Source organism: Camelus dromedarius, chromosome 34, assembly GCF_036321535.1.
Source record: "Camelus dromedarius isolate mCamDro1 chromosome 34, mCamDro1.pat, whole genome shotgun sequence".
NCBI classification, from domain to species: domain Eukaryota; kingdom Metazoa; phylum Chordata; class Mammalia; order Artiodactyla; family Camelidae; genus Camelus; species Camelus dromedarius.
The window spans coordinates 8,425,192-8,445,124 of NC_087469.1; the positions used below are offsets into that span (position 1 = coordinate 8,425,192).

At 44.2% G+C, this 19,933-nt stretch overlaps 1 protein-coding gene across 14 annotated transcripts in view; it reads left to right on the forward strand.

The window, feature by feature from the left end:
• Positions 1-3,915: 3,915 nt before the first annotated feature.
• Positions 3,916-19,933, forward strand: part of LOC105090185 (centrosomal protein of 164 kDa) — a 59,255-nt gene continuing 43,237 nt past the window's right edge. For 13 of the 14 annotated variants that reach the window (XR_010378918.1, XM_064482087.1, XM_031443606.2 and 10 more), the window contains exons 1-4: positions 3,916-4,029; positions 9,903-10,005; positions 12,769-12,880; positions 18,782-18,986. Coding sequence is in view for 13 of the 14 variants with exons in the window: in XM_064482087.1 (XP_064338157.1) it covers positions 9,924-10,005; positions 12,769-12,880; positions 18,782-18,986 (399 nt within the window). In the remaining variant the exon portion in view is untranslated. Of the gene's footprint in view, positions 4,030-9,629; positions 9,799-9,902; positions 10,006-12,768; positions 12,881-18,781; positions 18,987-19,933 lie in introns of all 14 variants that reach the window. The other variant, XM_064482085.1, reaches the window with a different exon arrangement.

Genomic DNA, 19,933 nt, shown 5'->3' on the forward strand with positions numbered 1-19,933 from the left:
TGCTTTACCTGCCCTGACCTCCACCCCAGATGCTGTGAATCCTCAGGATCGTCATGATTTCTGTGCTGTCGGTGAACTAAGGGTAAATCACTGTTGTCAGCTTTAAAAGGTTATTACTCTGAGAAGTATCTTGTATGTTAATTGGTAAGAGCCTTAAAATGAAAAGCTTTAGAGCTAAAATAGCTTAAAGGAGAAAAGCTGTATGATTATATCAACGTACTATTATTTATCATATGTGGAAAGCTGTTGTTAAAATTCAGTAGTCCTTCTGATAAAAACCAAGAGGAAACTTGTTAAACAAGATAACAGAAAATCATAGAAAACAGTAGTAATTGGCTAAAGTTATTTCCATGAAAGTCAGGCTTTGGAAAGAGAAGGTCATTATCACTACTCATCCCACACAGTGTAGATCAGTTTAGCTAACTCAATGAGATGAGAAAATGGAGCAAATATTAGCAAATTATATGCAGGCTATATAATATGGATAGAAAAATCCTAACCAATAAGGTGGCTGGATACTGGTTAAACAATAAAAATCAATAGATCAATGTATGTGCGGGAATTTTGTATATGATAAAGCTGGCATTCATATTAGAGGGAAATAGATACATTAGTCAGTAACTATTGTTGGGAAAACTGGCTATTCTTTTGGAGAAAAGAAAACTAAATTCCTATCTCATTTAAAAGTAAACTCCAGATAAGTCATAGAGCTTAACATTAAAAATAAAACAAAAATAAAAAATAAATTAAAAAGAAAACTACAGGGAAAAATAGAAGTATATTTTAATAATCTTATGTTGAAGAAGTTTTCTCTAACAAAACTCAGAAGGTTTTTTTTAAAAAAAGGACAAGCTTGACTACTTAAATTTTTAAAACTTCTGTAGAGTTAGACTTCCAGTATTCCAATTCTGGTTCTGCCACTTAGTAACTGGTAGACCCCAGGCTGTAATTGATAGAAGAACTTCAAATGGCCAATAAATAAATGAAAAAAAAGTTTAACTTCATTAACAGTGAATTAAAACAATATTTAGACACCCTCATCACCATTTTCTTTGCCTCTCACGTTGATAATATTTGGTTTTGGTGAAGTTGTTGGTTGGACTGTAAATTATTCCATTTTTAGAGAGAAATTTGGCAATGTCTATCAAAATGTGAAAAATTAAGCTCTGAGCAATATCACTTCTAGGATCCTATCCAACAAAAATCCAAGAGTATTTTCAGCCTTGTGGACAACATCAAAACTTTGGAAGCAGAATAAATGAGTATCAGTAAGGAAATGAGACATTTAACCAATGGAATCTTATGTAATCATTATAAAGAGCAGAGTAACTTCTTATGAACTCACCTTGGAAGATGTTTATGACTTGTTAAATGAAAAAAGCACATCATAGAACAGTGTGTACATTATGATCTCATTTCTGTAAAGATTAAAAAGTAGGCATATGTGCATATACATGTATGCATATAAACTTACATCTGCATAAGCATTAAAAAGTCTTCAGTGAAGGTGGGAACCCAAATGTCAACAGTGCTTTCCTTTGAAGTGTGGGATTCCTTCCTTCCTTCTTTTGCTCATTCATTCATTCAGGAAATGTGTTTAATGCCTACTACGTGCTCGGCACTGTGGATGCAACAGGAAATAAAATGGAGAGAGTCCCCATTCTCATGTAGCTTACATTCTAATGCAGGGAGACAGACAATAAAGAAGTAAAATACATAGTATTTCAGATGGTGATATGTGCTATGGGGGAAGAAGGAAGATGGAAGGGCAGTTTGCAATTTTAAATAAGGTGGCTTGAAAGAATAAAGGGAACATTTCACATCTTTTTATACTTCTTGGAAAAATAGTAGGACTGAGCCTTTTTCTTATTATGTGGGCAGTTTTTTTGTATATTACAAGTAAACCATATGAAAAGAGAAGAAAAAGTTCTAACAATGGAATTTCTGACCTGAGGGTAGAGCATAAAATTTGGGACTGATTTGTTTTTTTCTCCCCATCTTTGCAAAATCACTTCTAAGTGTTTATTCCTGACTGCAGAAGATAATCTACAATGTGTGAAACTCTCAGTTTCTCTTCCTCACTCATTGGGCATATTTCTGGCATATCAATTTGTGTGTCATTTTTGTTATTTCCCCCCAGAGACTTGCTTTCTTAATTATGTTTGCCTAAGGGCATTTAAAAATGAGCTTGCATTTCTGAGTACAAACCTATAGGGAAACCTGATAAAATGCAAATTGCTTATCCATGTGGGGCAACCCCATTAACCCCATAGTAACCGTTGTTTCATCAACTTCCTCCTATGAGAGCGCAAGGACCCAAGATAAGGAACAAAAGTTAAGAATTATGGTGGCAATTAATGTCAACCAGATTGATTACAAATTCTTGAACAGATGGACCAAATCTGCAAGTGATTTTTTGAATCCCTATTTTGTGTAAGATCTGTGGTGGATGAACTGGAGAGCTCTCAGAGTCTCTTCCCAGTCTGGTCCCTTGGCCCCTCTGTGAGACTTTTTAAGGAGGGTGGAGAGGAAGGGGGAGCAATGGTTTGTTGTCTGCAGGCAGAAAAAAGGAAGTACAGGCAGAAGTACCACAGAAAAGATTTGAAGTGAAACATGAGGAATACATTCTGAATATCTGCTTTGGGTCTGGGATCAGGATCTGAGTGGTGCTGGGACCAGTTTCAGGAGTTAGCCGGAGATGGATACCTCTCCACAATGGAGACTGTCAAGGGCTGCTCCAGGTGCTCCTCTCCTAGCGAGTAACTTCACTTTTCTGCTCTCCAGCTTTCTCGCTGATGTAATGGCCAGAGCTGTCTTCGCCCCTCTTAACTTCTCCAGAAGGTTGAGTACATGTGAGAGAAAGGAAGATTTGTGCAAACAAAACTAAACCTTTGAAATTATTAGTAGCAACCCTTCTGACAGGGTATGTGGAGGGGCTACACACTATGTCACTTGTTTTCTTTCTTTTTTTATTGAAGTATAGTTGATTTACAGTGTTGTATTAGTTTCTGGTGTACAGCACGGTGATTCAGTTATAAATATATATGTATTCTTTTTCATTATAGGTTATTACAAGATATTGAATGTAGTTCCTTGTGCTATATACAGCAGGACATTTTTATTTATTTTGTATATAGTAGAATGTATCTGCTAATCCCAAACTCCTAATTTATCCCCTCCCCTTCTTCCCCTTTGGTAACCATGAGTTTGTTTTCTCTGTCTGTAAATCTATTTCTGTTTTGTAAGTAAGTTCAATTGTATTTTTTTTTTAGATTATGCTGTCATATGATATTTGTCTTTCTCTTTCTCCTTTTTTTTCTTCGTAAACAGACTCTTTGTCATAGTTATGACAGATATTATCCCCTTCTGGTAGCCACACAAACTGAGTTCTGTGCTCTGGGAAAAAGATGGACTATGGTCTCAACTCCTGGGCAGGTGTGCACTGGTTTAGTCACAGCACAGCGGAGTAATTGTGTGTGTGTGTGTGTGTGTTGGCGGGGGGTAGGGGGGCGGTGTCTCTATTACCTGACATTCACATTTTTTTGTTTATTAAAGCCTGAGTGAGTTGATTATTGATGATCAGTGTATCATTCATCTGATAAGAATCACACTATTAAAAATTATGGCCAATAAATTGCCTTAGTTAATTCACGTTACTGTCAATACTGTGAATGATCCTTTCCTTCCCGGGAAGAAATTCCCCTCATATCTAAATTCACAACTCTCTTTTAATCCCTGGCAGAGCCGCATCAACTATCTTGGACTACATCTCCCATCGTGCAACGCGAAATCTGCAGCGATCCGACGGGACCTTTAACCAATCCGATGCCAGAGCTCTCATTCGGCGACCTATTGACTCCGGGTAGAGGCGGGACTCTCAGTTGCTAGATTGATACCCTTTCCGGAAGTGGTTGTTGTTCGCTGCAGGGCAACACCCCGGCGTCCCTGGAAGCGGGGAGCCGGGGTGATGCTGGGGAAGCTGCGCAAAGCTGGGAGCCAGCGCCCAGGGCCTCCGGGGGTTGGGGACAGGTGAGGAACCCCCCGAGGGAGGGGTTGGGTGGTGGGGGAAGGAGGGAAGCGAGAGAGTCGAGGCACACTAGTGTGCCGCCGAGCGGGATGTGCACGAGTGTGGGCGGGAACTTAAAGTGAAGACGGAGCGGCCAGACCAGTGCGCCTCTATCCGCAATCTCTGTGAGCGGCGGACGGGCCTGGGCCGGGGTGCTGGCGGGGCCGGGAGAGCGGGCCCGGGGCCACGGGGTGAGCTTGCGAGGGCGCTCGTTGTTTGTCCTGTTCAGACTTACTGTGCAAGGCCGGCCTTCTGAGCTCTGCTTGAACACTTCTCTTGTGGGGAAGCTTCCCCCCGTACCCGAATCACGGCTGACCCAACCTTAAGCCGTCTTTTGGCCAGCTGGGGAAGTTAGGAAGTTTTTTGTTTTCGTTTATTTGTTTTTACTTTCTTTGCAGTGATTCAGAAATCTCCTTTTTCTGTCTGGAACCGCTCTCCACACTTGCCTTCCACGAATCGTCTCTCTCGGGTTTCCAACCGCCCCTCCCCTCCCCTCCCCCCCAACCCCGCGTCATCTGCCTTTGCAAGCCTCTCCTTTCTACTCAACACACACCATCTCTGGGCGATTTCACTCAGTTTCAGTTACCATCTATTTAACGGTTACTCCCCAGACTATGGCTCCTGCCAGATTTCTTTTCTTGAGCTCCGACTTACTTTCTGATCATCGCTCACTGAATGCCGCCCCAGCCTTCCTGGTCCTCCAGATCTGTCACTCCTTTGTAGTTTTTGTGTCATGAGGACTTCACTGTTCACTCAGTCAGCCACCGTCTACATCTGGAACTCATTCATCTAATATACGCAGCGGACATTTGTTGGGCATTTCCTGTATCTAGGCAGTGGGCTAGATGGGGCTGTCCGGCAAGGCATAGAAGTGAACAGATAATCCCAGTGTACTGGTTTAAGTGCCCTTGTTGTCCTCCTGCATCCAGACATGACGTGAAGGACTGTTATTCTGCCTCCTCATACCCCTGAAATCTGACCTTTTCTTTCCATTCTCACATCCACTGACCTAGTTCATAATTTCTTGCCTGTATTTCCAGGATAAGTTTCTAAGTGCTCCCTCTGCCTCTGTTCTTGTCCTTCTCTAATTAGTTCTTATAAAGCTGTCAGAATCATCTTCCTAAACTACAGATCTGATCAGGCCAGTCTCCTTTGTGAGATCCTGTCATGGCTCCTCATCATGTACAGGATACAGCGTCAGTCCTCCCAAGCCCTTTATAATGTGCTCCTTGCCTTCCATAGCAGTCTCTCTCCTGCCACCCCTCCCATTGTCCCTGTGTGCTAGTCATGTCAGAGTGGTCAAGAGCTCAGGGCTTTGGAGTCAGATGTGGGTGCATGCATGTCCTGCTATGCCATTTACTAGCTGTGAAACCTTGGGCAAGTTTTTAAAACATTTTTTAAAACTTACTGAGCCTCAGTTTTCTTTTTTGAGCTGTAGGGATAATAACTCCTACTGAGCTGAGAGAATGAGGTGAGATGATATATATGCATATACATATATAACATTAGTACAGGTGTTGGAACATAGGAAGTGTTCAGTGAATATAAGCTTTAATTGTCATAATCCTCTGCATAGGAGGGTAAGCATGATGTCAAGGGATTGGGAAGCTGGTGTATATTGAACAGAGGGGAGCTGGGAATACTTAGCTGGGAGTAGAGATGCCTTGGGCGCTTTCTGTAGATCCAGAGGGCAGAACAGGACAAATAGGAAGTTTCTTAGAAACAGATTTTTGGCTTAATATGAGAAAGACCTTTTCACAGTTAAGAATGATCTAACGGTGGAATTGGCAATAACATCAGTAATACTGCTAAATTTATTGAACATGTTTTGTGTACCAGGAACCATGCTAGGCCCTTTACAAGTATTAATCTCATTTCACCCTCACACAGCCTTTTGAAGTAGATCATCATGATGGTTTGAATTAAACACGTGAGGTTATTGGGGCTTAGAGAGGTGAAGTACTTTGCCTAAGGTCATGCAGCTGGTAAGTGAGAGCTAGGATTTAGTTCAGGTGTTTTCTGGCCCCCAAACTGGTGCTTCAACCATTTTGCTGTCTGTCACTGAAAGCATAGAGAGGAAACATTTGGCAGAGGAAGAGCAGTTTGACCAAAGGTCTTAAGGGCTTTTTCTGGCTCTTGAGATTCCTTGGTTTTATGTTAGTGGTTTAGAGCAGTGGCCGAGCTCCTACAGTTTACATATCTTTATTTTAGGCTTGGCTGGAGAATGCAGGAGGGGGCAGAGGCATGGCCCTCAGACGTCTGTGGTTTAACAGGGAGAGGTGGAACACGTTCCCAAGAAAAAAGTAGAATTGAGAAAAATATGCCTGTGAACAAAGGAAGACTGTCCTTTGTGCTGAGGTGGTTATAAGTTGACAGGAGAGGCTGAGGTTAAGCCAGGGAGGGCTTCCTAGAGGAGGTGTATGAACCATTCCTTTTTTGCTAGATTCAGGGATTAGCAGGAGATGGGTAAGTGCAGTTGGTGACCGTCCCCCACAGCTCTATGGCTCACATTGTGTCTCAGGCACATCTTATCAGGCTTCCTCTGATCTGTGGCTGAGTGCTACATGGAGTACAGTGTGGATGGTTCTGAAGGCATGTCTAAGGTGCTGTGATTGACGGTGATGTCCCTCACAGTCTCGAGCTTGGAGGGAAGTGTTAGGCTGTGTGCTGTGTATTTGCCGTGGCTGATCTCAGGCCTGCTTTCCTAGACGGCTCATCTTCCCTCTGGTACGACTCAGGCCGGGTTATCATCACCTCTCATCTAGGTGGGCTTGTGGTTTCCGACCTCATGTCTTTGCAGCCACTCTGATTTTCTTCCTTCCAATCTGGCCTCCATTCCCGTCTGTATTTCCAAGGGCTGCCAGAGTGATCTTGTCAAAATGCATGTCTGGAAAAACCCTTTCTCCGCTTCCAACTCTTATTTTAAAGGCCATGTTCTCGGCGTGGCCTGGCTTCCACCCACCTGCCCAGCATCATCTCCAACGATGCTGCTTCTCGCTTAGTGTGGTTTTCCTGTTGAAGGGCCTTCACACGTGCTGCTGCTTCTGTTAGAACACCTTTTCCTCCTCTCTTTCTCTAGTCAATACCTACTCAGTCTTCATCTCTCAGCTTAGGCTTCATCTAAATCATGCTCATTTCCTTCAGAGCTCTAACCTCATTTAAAACCATACACTTCTCTGTGACTGTTGGATTGGTTTGTCTCCCTTCCTCACTCAACTGTAGCTCCAGGGGAGTAGCAGCTAAATCTGTTTTTAATCACCTGTCATCTCAAGTGCAGCAGTAAATAAATTTAGTAGCGGCGCAAATATTTCTCGAATGAGTAAATGATCTCCAGGAGCCATTGAACAAATATGGTCTCTCTTCCCCCGCCTTCCCCATCCCTGCACCTCCCTCCTCCTGCCCTTTTGGCCCTGGCCTTGCTCACATCTCTCCCGAAGCCAGGCAAGGAAAGAAGGTAGACTATACCCTACCCTTATTTTAATCTTTTTCTGGCAGGAAATTTGTTTGACATTGAGTGACTCATGAATTTAGATTTTCCATGGTCTTCCTGATCTTTAAATAGTTAAACACAGACCGTTCTGTAAAGAGATAATTAGGCATTTTGCCACGAGGACAGAGGTTCTACCTGCCCCATGCTTTCTGGAGATGGGACGTGTCGAGGGATAGGTAACATTTCTCCAGTGCAGAATTTCTCACGTGCTATGAGCTGGTCAGTACAATGCCTTGTAAGATCACTGCCTGGTGAATAATGTCCAGCCTAATGTTCAGGCCGCTGTGACTCCTCCCTCCCTAGGGGTCCTTTCCCACTTTCTCGCCGTCTCCTCCCTGACTCAGGATTAAAGATTCCGAGGACTCCTTCAGCCACCAGGCCATGGGCCACATCTCTCGCCCTGGTTCCTGGTACTTTTCTGATCTACTTTGTCTGGGTCGGCCCCCACTCATCTCCTCACGTGAGCCTGCTTAAGCATCGCGTCCTCATGGTGTTATGGGTTCTTAGGGTAGGGATCAGATTCCAGTTGGGCTTAAGTACAGCTGGGAAGAATGCCTCTTCCTTTAGCCTTTCTTCCTGAGACAGGAAGTTACTGCTTGGAGGTGTCATGGTTGGAGTGAGCAGGGGCAGAGCCTGGCTCCCTTTAGTCCAGTTACTGACAAAGGGAACCGTCTGTTGTGAGTCCTAAGGCAAGACCGGGATCCCTCTCCAGTGTCACCAGACCTGGGCGTTCCCTGATCATTCATCACAAGCCACGTCCCGACTTTCTTTCTTTTTTGGGGGGGGGTAGGGATGTGGAATTAGGTTTGTTTATTTTTCAACAGAGGGGCTGGGGATTGAACCCAGGACCTCATGCATGCTAGGTTTGCACTCTACCACTCGGCTATATATATCCCCCTCCCCCGACTTTCTTTTCAATGACAGGGTCTTCCTACTGGCTTCCCCTGCTCTGCTTCCCCTGCTCTGCGAGGGCTGGGTCACACTTGCTGCCTCAGGTGGAGCAGTGACAGCTTCTGAAGAGGTGGCTACGGGAGAGGTCAGGACCTGCTCCTCCAGTCCCCCTTTGGTCACCCTAGTGTGGCAGACACCCCCTCGGTTGGGGAGGCACTCCGCAGGGCCATCTGCAGCAGCCGCTTTACAGGGTGACTTGTCTCAGGCTTCAATGTGGGAGCTGCTGTAGGGGAGAGGCGCTGTGACCTGGGGTCCCGAGGTAGTTGCCAGAGTCGGGATGGGAAGGGAGGAGCAGTTTTAGAAGTGCACACTTGTCACTTGAAGACTGTGGCTCTGCTTCGTCTCTGGAGCTAGAAACCTTGGATTCAGGTTGATTCCTTTCCACTCTCCCCCCCTACCCCATCCTGGTCCTAGTAAACCACACATCACAGCATCTGTTCCCCGTGTCTGTCCCTTCTCCATTCCTCTGCTTCTGCCCTAGTTTAAGTCCTCATCGTCTTTCCCCAGGCCAGCAGCCTTCTCAGTGGTTTTCCTGACCCCAGTCTCTCATTTCTCCAGTCCAGCCAGGCCTCTCCTGCCAGAGTTCTCACCCTAAAAAAAGGCCACTCCGTGTCACTTTCTTCCACCAAAGCCTACAGTGACTCCCCTTTGCTACAGAGCAGAGTCAGGGCCCTTCAGCATCGTCTACCAGGCTCTCCACGACCAGACCCGGACCTGGCTTTCAACCCCCGCCCCTGCCATGCACGCTGGCATCGCTGCTCCAGAACACCTTGTCTGCAGGTGCTGTTCCCTCTGCCTAGAGTTCCTCTCTCCACTCTCAGAACTCTTGCCAGCCTTTGGTACCCAGCCCCTTGACAAAGCCTTCCTTCATCCCTTCAGGGGGAATATGTTACTTCTAGCAGGATGTGTTTTGTCCCTTCTGCCTTCTACTACTGTTGGCGTGCTGACCTCCACTAGACTGTAAGCTCCCTAGGGTGTTGTTGAATGTAAATGGGGGTACGTGTTGGGACAGCGTGGCGTATGTTGGTATCCGGGGGGTGTGTGTGCTGCTAGTTATTTTGGTGTCTCACTAGGGTTTTCTAGCAGGGGGTTCTATACTGTTAGTTCTTACTCCTATTTCAGGGGGAGTGTATGAAGTCAAACTCTTGAGAGAGCTAAGTTTCCAGATCTTTTGTGGTCCACGGAGTGTTCGGCAAGGCTTTGGGGGAAGTGTGTCCCAGGGAACTTTCACTGGTGCAGAGCCTGTGAAGCCTGAGTTCTGAGGCCCACCCTCCGCTCTGCCTGGCATCTGGTAAACCCCCCGCTCACTTGGCCTGCAGGTGTTGGTGACCCAACTTTCCCCCTTCTAAGCTGGGGCACTGGTTTTCTCTTTGGGTGGGGGTCTCTGGGATCTAGGCGTTCGAGCTCAGACCAATCATGGCTGGAAGACCCATTCGCATAGGAGACCAGCTGGTTCTGGAGGAAGATTATGATGAGACCTACATCCCCAGTGAGCAAGGTAAGAGGCCTGGGTGAATTGTAATAGTGCTTTGAGGGCAATTATGTCTGATTTAATTTTGTTCTTCCAGTGAGTACATGCACAGGGCTGTCAGGATAGTTGGGTTGGATCAGGGGTTGGCAAACTGCAGCCCATAGGCCTAACCTGGCCTGTTGCTTGGCTGACCTTGGGTCAGATCAGTGATTAGTTTTACATGAAACTATCGTAGGGGATATCATGAAATACAGTGTGTTCTGAGGCCAGGGAAAACTGAATTGCTTAAGAACAAACTAAAGCAGTGGTTTTTTAAAACAAGAATAACATTGTTAATAACAATAATAACAACATTAATTGAGTGCCACTATGTGCCAGTCTCTACTAAGAACTTTACATGTGTTTCCTTTTCAACCCTCACAGCAGCTCCATGAGTTAGGTACTATTATTATCCCCATTTTACAGATGAGGAAACCAGGGCACAGCAAGGTTAAGTAACTTCCCTGAAGTCACAGAGTGTACTAATTGGGGCAGCTGGCATCCACACCCAGGTGTTACAGCTTTGGGGCTTGCACTTTGAAGCACTGTGCTATTTGGGGGGGAGTGAAGATTTCCTTGAAATTCTTAGGAGCGTGGACCCAGGCACACAGATTTTGCTTATAGTTTAGGTGGTTTACAAGCCAGTTTTGTGGAAGAACTCTTGCATGTGGAGGAGTCCGTGGATCCCACATTAGGACAGGATAGGATTTGTTACAGCATGGGATTTTTGTATGTTTGCCATGTAGAAATTTTGAATCTTTATGTTAAATGTATCAGTCCGCCCTCATGTGGCCCCTGAATTTTGTATCATAGTTAAAAAGGCCTCCCTGCTCTCACATTTTCTCAGGTTTGGTCCCACACCATTCATGGAATAGCGCACCTTTCCCTCGCCAGCTGCGTGCCGCCCGTGTGTGTTTGGGTCTGCTCTCTCTTCTGTTCCATTGGGCTGTCTAGTCATATGCCAGTACCATGCTCTTAATTAACTGAGGCTCAGTGATAAATTCTAATACCTAATAAGGCTGACATGCCCTCATGGCTCTTCTTTTTTGAAAGTTTTCTTGATTATCTTGTCTGTTTTATTGCCCCATGAACTTGAGAATCATCTTGTTCAGTTCTGGGGAGGGCTGTGTGTCTGGGAACTGTTGGTATTTTAGAGAAAATTGTGTTAAATTTATGAATGAACCTGGGGAGCATTGACATCTTTATGCGGTTAAATTGTTCATCCAGGTCAACTTGGATGTTGATCCAAGAACATCGAATTCCTTTCCATTTGTGTCCTTCTGGTGTGCTTCAGGAGTGATGAAGTTTTCTTCATTTAGGTTTTGCACATTTCTTGCTCGGTTTATTTCTTAAGTATCTTTTATCTTTTTTGGTTTGCTGTCATAGATGGGGTCTAACTTTTTCTAAGGATTGATAAAACTTCTCTTCTGCTCAGTCAGGTGTAGACGTCCTAAGCTCGAGCCACCATTTTCTCTTCTGGACTCTGAGCAGCTTCCTAATCAGCCTCCCTGCTTCTCCTCATGTTCTTCTCCAGCCTGTGCTGCACCAGAGTGACCTTATGGTGTGAAGCATGTGGTATCAGGGCTCTGCTTTTAATAATCTTCCCTTTTACTCAGCATGACAGCCTCCGTGGGATTTGCAGGCCTCTGTGGAGCCTGGCCCTGCCACTTGGCCAGGCTCACCCGCTGCCCCTCTCTGCCTCACTCTGCCTGTCCACATACAGGCCAGGCTGCAATGTGTCACAGGCCCTTTGCACCTGCTCTTCTGCCTGAATGCTCTCTCCTCAGTGCTCTGCATGGCTGGCTCCTGTGGTTCCTACAGGATTTAGTTAAGTGTCACTGTTCAACCAGGTTTTCCCACCACCCTTTCTAAAGGAGCGCCCCTCCACCTTGACATTCTGTAACTCACACCTCATTTGCTTCCTTGGTATGTTTATCATCAGCTTTAATACCTTGTGTATTTATCTGTTTACATCTTCAGTGGCTGTTTCTTCTACCAGAATGTAAGCTCCATAGGGACAGAGGCCATTTCTCTCTTGGTCACAGCACAGGGTGACTGGCATATAGGAGGCACTCAAATATTTGCAAAGTGAATGAACCAGTTAGTTCTTGGCTAGCCAAATTCCAGCTGGTCCTTTTTGTCTTTCCTAGTCCCCAGGTATGTCAGCCTCCAAATTCCTCCACTGAGGTGACCCATCCAGGATATGCTAAAGGATAGAGGTGTGAACAGCCAGATAAAGAGATGCACAGGGCGAGGGCCGGGAGGGTCCCAAGTGCAGGAGCTCTGTCCCCGTGGAGTTGGGCTGTGTCGCCCTCCCGGCACGTGGAGGTGCTAGAAGCCCTCTGAACCCCTTGTTTAGGGATTTTTATGGAGGCGTCTTTGTGTGGGTATGATCCCTTGTTACCTCATTTTCCAGCCCCTCTCTGGAGAGTGGGGACTGAGGCTGAAAGTTCCAAGCTTCTAATCATGGCCTAGTCTTCCTGGTGATCGGGAGCCATCCAGGAGCATACCCAGAGTCACCTCATTGAGACCAAAGACTCTCCTATCACTCAGGAAGTTCCAAGGAGTTTAAGAGCTCTGTGTCAGGAACTGGGACCAGAGACCAAATATTAACAGGAACTGGAGCAGAGACCAGTGTATGTCTTATCAGCTCACAAGACTGATTGTGATTTTCCCTTCTTTGCATCCACCACCATCTCCCTCCCCGCCCCCACCTCTCTTACTCTCCCACCCTCCTGCCCCTTTTTGCAGAAATTCTTGAATTTGCCAAAGAGATCGGTATTGATCCGGTAAAGGAACCTCAGCTGATGTGGCTGGCACGGGAGGGGATCGTGGCCCCACTGCCTGTGGATTGGAAACCGTGGTGAGTCAACATGGGTGCAGCCCACCGGCTTGGCCTGTCAGGCAGAGGGGGCCTGACACCAGCGATCAGCTTTAGCCGGCCACCTTTTGAAGGGTGTCTTGCATAGAGTTGGGGGCAGCCATGGGCCAGTCCTCTGATGGGCTGCCTGATGATTAGGGCCTGAGCCCAGGTCACCTTGATGGTCCCTGTACGGGTTCAGCGCTGATATCCAGAGTCCCAGGATATAAGCTGCCGCCCTGCGTCAGGTCCTCTAGGCCAGCATCAGTTTCAGACCCACTGAGGAGCTGTCACTGTTATTCTTTGCAGACTGAGATGGGTAGTGACCCCTTAGGGGTCCACGATGGATGCTGGTGCTGGAGAGGTCTGTAGTGAGGCTACACCGACTGGCAGCGGTTTCTGTCTCCCCTGACAGCCCATCCCTGGATTTGGGCAACCTGTTCACGAATAGGTCCATATTTGTAGATCCGTGCGTGTTTCCAGTTTTGGTTTGAGCTCTTTGGATTGTGAGAAGCAGGCATTCGCTCAGGCTGTCTCAGGGGAGCAGAGGTTGATGGTGAGGAGACAGACTGGCCGAGGAGGGGGCAGCTGCTGCCATCTTTCGCCCCCTGGGGACCCCTACTCTTGTTGATGCTGCTCCGTTCTCATCACACGCACAGACCTCTCTCCACTTGTCTCCCTACGGTCAGTGCCCTGAGTTTACTTCCTGCCGGAGCGTGGGATTTCCTATGTCTGTCCCAGACTAGTCCCTAGATGTCTTAGGGGGTCACCTCTTCCACAAATATTGTGCATTTTGTGTGCCAGGTGTAATTATCCTGTTCTCCTCTGTACCGCTTGATGCGTTGGCCATGCTTCAAAACGACTGCCATCCTAGCCTTACTCATCTCTGCCGCACAGTCATAATCCTTTCAGCTTCTCCTCGCACGGCAGGCTCCCTGTTCTTTGGATCTCTGTAGCCACCTTTCCTTGGACCTTCTCCAGTTTGTGACATCTTTCTTGTGACGCCGTCAGCACTGCACACAGTATTCCAGGTGCTGAGGACTCACAGTTGTGTCTGTAGGAAAAGTTTGTAGGATGGCTGTTTCTGTTTGGTTTCCAATATCCCCCCCAATATCCGCATTGGTCTTATCTATTAATCTCTTTCTTCTCTTTATGTTTTTAAGTTTGTATATATCTGTGCTGTTCTGCCTTTGGATACATTTTCTAACTAAAAACCACATGAGAAATATAATCAGTAGAATAATACCTTAATGTGCACATGCATCACAGAGGCTAATGCTTTCTCATCCTGGAAGGAAAGCGTGAACTGTTTCTCACTTTTTAAAATAAGTCGTTGAAACTTATGTGTACATGTTATCTTTTACCCTTATTCCCAATCCCATGAGTAATTGCTGTTAATTAGGGAATTCCTTCCACGTCTTTTAATGCCACCACCCCTCAGTGTTATTTTTTTAAACCTGCTTTGCAGTATACTTGGCCCTTCTGTGTCAGTGTGTGAAAGTCTACCTCATTCTTATCAGCTGCATACTTTTCCATGTATAGATGTGTTACACTTTAAAAATGCTGATTTACTTAGCTACTCTCATATTGAAAAGTCTGTAGCTTTCTTTCCAAATTGACCATTATGTGTGGGTCTGTTTCTGAATTCTCTGCTCTCTTCCATTGATCTGTTTGTCTGCATTTATACCAACGCCATACTGTCTTGATGACTGTAGCTTTATTATAAATCTTGAAATCATTTAGGGTAAATCCTCCAACTTTGTTCTCCATTTTCAAAGTCGTATTCTAGGTCTTTTGCATTTCCATATGAATTTTAGAATCAGCTTGTGAAATTCTACAAAAAAAATCCTGTTAGGATTTTGACTGGGATTACATTGAATCTGTAAGTCAATTTGGGAGAACTGACACCTTAAGTTGTACTGAGTCTTCCAACTCACGAACGCAGTCTATCTTTATTTGTTTAGGTTTTCTTTAATATCTCTAAGAAATCTTTATAGCTTTTAGTGTACACATCTTGCCCATATTTTGTCAGATTTATCTCTTTTTTTGATACTTCTGTAAATGGTATCTTTTAGGATGTCAGTTTCCAACTGATGGTTGCATTCATATAAAAATAAAATTGTATTTTGTATGCTGATCTTACAGCCTGCAACTTTGCTAAACTTACTCATGTCAGTTCTAGAAGCTTGTTTGTAGATTCTATAGGATTTCCAACATAGATGGTCATGTCTTCTGGGAATAAAGACATTTTTACTTCTTCCTTTTAACGTGGATCCCTTTTATTTCTATATCTTGCCTTACTGCACTGACTAGAACATCCAGTGCAACTGAAGTGGTGACAGTGAATGTTGGGCCTTATTCCTGATCTTACAGGGAAAGCTATCAAGTAGGATGTTAGCTGTAGGGTTTTGTAAATGCCCTTTGTCAGGATGAGTTTGCTCTAGTTTGCTGAGAGTTTAAATCAGAAATGGATGTTGGATTCTATCAAATACTTTTTCTTCATCTATTGATAGGATTATATGGTTTTTTTTCTCTTCGTCTATTAATATGGTCAGTTATATTGATTGGCTTTCACATGTTAGACTAGCCTTACATTCCTGGGGTAAACTCCACTTGGTAATGATTATATATTACTGGATTTGATTTTCTAAAATTGTGTTAAGTGTCTTTGCTTCAAAATAATAGTTTGAAGGGGATAAGATAGAGCTTGGGTAATTTTTAAATTACTGATTTCCAATTTTATTTATTACTTCTATTCTTTTTTTTTTTTAATTGAAGTGGAATCAATTACAGTGTGTCTGTCTCTGATGTACAGCACACTATCCCAGTCTCTATTCTTAGTTATATGTTGAGAGTTCTTTTGTGGTTCAGTAAGTGACCCTGTTTATATAAAGCTTCTGTATGTGCTTGATAAGAATGTATTCTCTCATTTTTGGATACAGCGTTCTTAAATAAATGTCCTTTGTATCAAGCCTGCTAAACGTGTTCATCTTGCTGTGTCCTGAGCAATTATTGTCAGGTCTCACCCGTGAATAATGGTTTAGTTGAGTACAGAATTACTTGTGGAACAGCCCTTTGACAATATCGTGCACCTTTACCTTCTGACTTCTGGTTTCGTTAATTAAACATGTTTTTTGGTCTCATTTGTTGTCTTTATAGGTGATCAACCTCCCCCCCTCCAGTTGTTTTTATTATTATTTTTTAATCTTCAGTGTTCTGTCATTTCTCTACAATGTATCTAGGTATGGATTCATTTTTATTTGCCGTGTTCAGGACTTGGAGCGCTTTCTTCCTCTGAAGACTCACGTCTCTATTTAATTTTGGAAAGTTCTCAACCGTTGTCACTTCTTTTCTGGAACTCTTACTAGAAATGTATTGGACCTTATTATTTTATCCTCCAGGTCTCTTAACTTCTGTTTCACATTTACAAAATGTTAAATTATATTTTATAATTTCCTTTAGTATATGTATTTCCCAAGTCACTATTTGTTCTTCTGTGTCAGATCTGCTCTTTAACCCATCAGGTTTTTTTTTTTTTCTTTTTGTTTTTAATTTAATGACTCTACCAATTCCTTCAAGTTCTGTTACGTTCTTTTCAACATGTGTGGTTTCTTTTTAGAGGTCTGTCTTTCATTATGGATTCCACTCCTTTTCTCCCCACAGTAATTTTAAACGCTGTTATTTTTAGTTGTCTTTGGTCATTCTGCTCTCACAATTCTCTTCATTGTGTCACTGATTTTCCCTTATGGTGACGTGTTGCCTCACGTGGTTTGTAATTATTTACTGTGCATCTTGTGAGTTCATCTCCTGTAGAGGTCTCACTCCTACGTTGTTGAGTGGCTTTGCAAGGGTTTCTGCAAGGGCTTTTCAGTGGTTTAGGACTAAATTTTTACATTAATTTCCTGACTTGGGATTTCCTTACCATCTTTTGTGGGATTTCCTTACCATCTTTTGAACTATATACCCACAAGTGTCTTGGGGTTTCAGTTTTTCATGAAATTTTATTGCACCTGCCTGGAACCTGGAGTGGGTGACGCGCTTCCTTGCTGCTTCCACGGCCCACTAGGTCCTCTTATTCGTGAACGGCACAGCCCGAGGGCCCCAGATACACCAGGGGTCTCATTTCCACTTTCCAAATTCATGAAGGCCTAAGGCCATATTGTGCTCTGAATGGACTTTAAAAGCCAAGTTTCCCGGGCCTGTGTCCGGGTCAGATACTGATCTTGACCTGTCAATTCATGGACTTATTACTCAGGTTTCATGTTTTCTTTCTTTTTTTTTTTAAAAGATAACTTTTTAAATAATTAATCAATTAATTTATTTTTCACTGTAGTATAGTTTGTTTACAATGTGTTAGTTTCTGGCATACAGCAAAGTGATTTCAGACGTGTATATATATTCTTTTTCAGATTCTTCTCTGTTATAGGTTATTATAAAATATTGAGTATAATTCCCTGTGCTCTACAATAGGTCCTTGTTTATTTTATATATAATAGTATGTATCTGTTAATTCCAAACTCCTAACTTACCCCTCCTCCATTCCCCTCCCCCACTCAGATTTTGTGTTTTCTTTCTGTTTCTGGCGTCTGAGAATTTCTGTTTAGCCATGTGTGTGATGCTGCTGTGAACAATGGTGTACAAATATCTGTTTGAATCTGCACTTCCAGTTCTTTTGGGTATGTACCCAGGAGTGGAATTGCTGGTTCGTATGGTAATTCTATTTTTAATTTTTTGAGGAACTATTATCCTGTTTTTCCAGTGGCTGCACCACTTTACATTCCCACCTGAAGTGCACTAAGTTTCCAGTTTCTCTACATTCTCACCAACACTTGTTATTTTCTGCTTCTTTAATATTAATCATGCTGATGGGGATGAAGTGGGATTTCACTGTAGTTTTAATTTTCATTTCCTTAATGTTTAGTGATGTTGAGCATCTTATCATGTGCTTCTTGGCCATTTGCATGTCTTCTTTTTCTCTTTTACCCCTGATATTTTTCCTGTTTTTACTGCATATTTTCCCTTTTATTTGAATTGAGGTTGAACTGGTCAAGTTTCTTAAGGAGCCTGATTAGGATTATATTGGATTTGTACATTGATTTGGGGATTATTGGCATGTTTACAGATTTGAATCTTTCTCTTCAGGAACAGGGGTGTTTCTCCAATTATTTTTTTTCCCCCTGAATTTTCAGTAAAACTTTATGAAAATTTTGAAAACTTTGGATTTTCTCCTGGGTATTATATCTTTTGTATTGCTGTTGTGAATGGGTTTTTTTCCTATTAGCTGTCCTAATGGATAACTGATAGTGGTGGATGGGCTGAATGGCTTATTCTGGACTGGTCCACGTTGAAACATAGATTCTTTAAACCCATTTTCTACATTATTTTCTTCTACTATTGATCCCAACTGGCTTGGATTATCACCTCTCATGAGTTTAGTCTTTGCAAAACCAGAGCTTTTACAATGCATCTTTCTTCTTTAGACCACTGATGAAAATATTAAGGAATTCTATCCTAGAATTTATATCCAAGATACCATAGAGTTTGTACTTATCCATCTCAAACCAAGTTTATTCCTACTGTAGTCTAGCATGAATTCTCAGGAGCCCTAGTAATTAAACGTCTCCATCTAGAGAAGTCCTTAGGTGTCCCAGTTGTTTGTTTCTAAGGGAAGTCCTCATTCTTAGCCAAATGGTACCCTTCAGTTTTGTGTTAATCCTTTCCTCTCTTCTTCCTTCTCTCTCCTTCTTTGCCTCTCCCCATAATTCTCCTCTTCTCTACCTCCTTGTCATTTCTCCTTCTTCTCCTCTTGCCTCCTCCTTCCCCCATCCTTCTTCTTTCTTCTTCTTTCCATATGTCGCTTTGGACCTGAGCAGGGACTAACTTCTGACCTCTGCTCATCCCCAGCCAGGATATCACAGGCGATATTTACTATTTCAACTTCTCCAATGGGCAGTCCACATGGGACCACCCCTGTGATGAGCACTATCGGAACCTGGTGATCCAAGAGCGAGGGAAGCTCTCCACTCCTGGGGTCGTTAAGAAGAAAGAAAAGAAAAAGAAAAAGGAAAAGAAAGACAAGAAGGACAAAGAGACCTCCAGAAGCCCCCTGGTGAGTCAGCGGGTCCGGCTCCCAGAGGCCAGGCCTGAACCCAAGGGCATGCTGGGAAGCTCTAGCTCTTCACGGCCGGGGGATTGAGAACAGCAGCAGCAACAGTCATTTTTTGACAGCACATCATCTGAATTGTGCCTCTCTTCTGGCAAGTTTTCTTTTCAGTTTCTAGAAGTTGTTACTCTCTCTGAGCAATTTCTTTTTCCTCCTTGGGAGGCACAAACTACATAATAGGATTAGTGAGCACGTGCTCTGCTGAGGATGGTGTTTTGCAGCAGTCTAAGAAGGGATGCTATTTGCCCTGCTGGAGATCCGGAGCACAGGGAGCCGTTGGCATAGGCCAGAGAGCCGAGCTGGGCAGAGTGCCTCTCTTTTCTCAGAGTCAGGCCTTCCTGGTGTGGGTTCCTCCTGTGTCTCAGTGGTGCAGATTCCTAGACATTTGATGAGCCGTAATTCAGTGTTCAGAACACCAGTGCCTTCAAGATCCAAAAAGAAAAGCTTGGGGCTTTATCTGCTCCCGTGGATCGTCTTTGCTGCCAGTGTCCTCGGCTCAGGGTGGATAGCTGAAATTTGACTGCAGTGTGACCACCTTGATCTCCAGTAGCTTTTCTGCTCAGAGCTGAAAGTGATCTTTCCTGTCATGGTTGTATTTGTCCCTCCAGTGTGTCTGGACTTAGAGGGCAGAGCTATCACCCTTCTTTTATAGGTGGAGAAGTTAAGACTTGGGGCCGTACTGAGGCGAGGCCCAGGCTCTCCCAGAGCACTGCAGTGGTGTTGGGGACCTGGCCTTCTTCCCTTCAGCCAGGTGTGCGGCAGGTGGGCCACAGTGACGAGAGGGAGGGACATGGGAACCCAGGTAGCCAGGTGGGGAGCATTGGGAATATCTTTTCAACCCTCCTAATGGTCCAGTCGATTTGCGCTCTTACTTATTGTCTGTTTCCCACCGG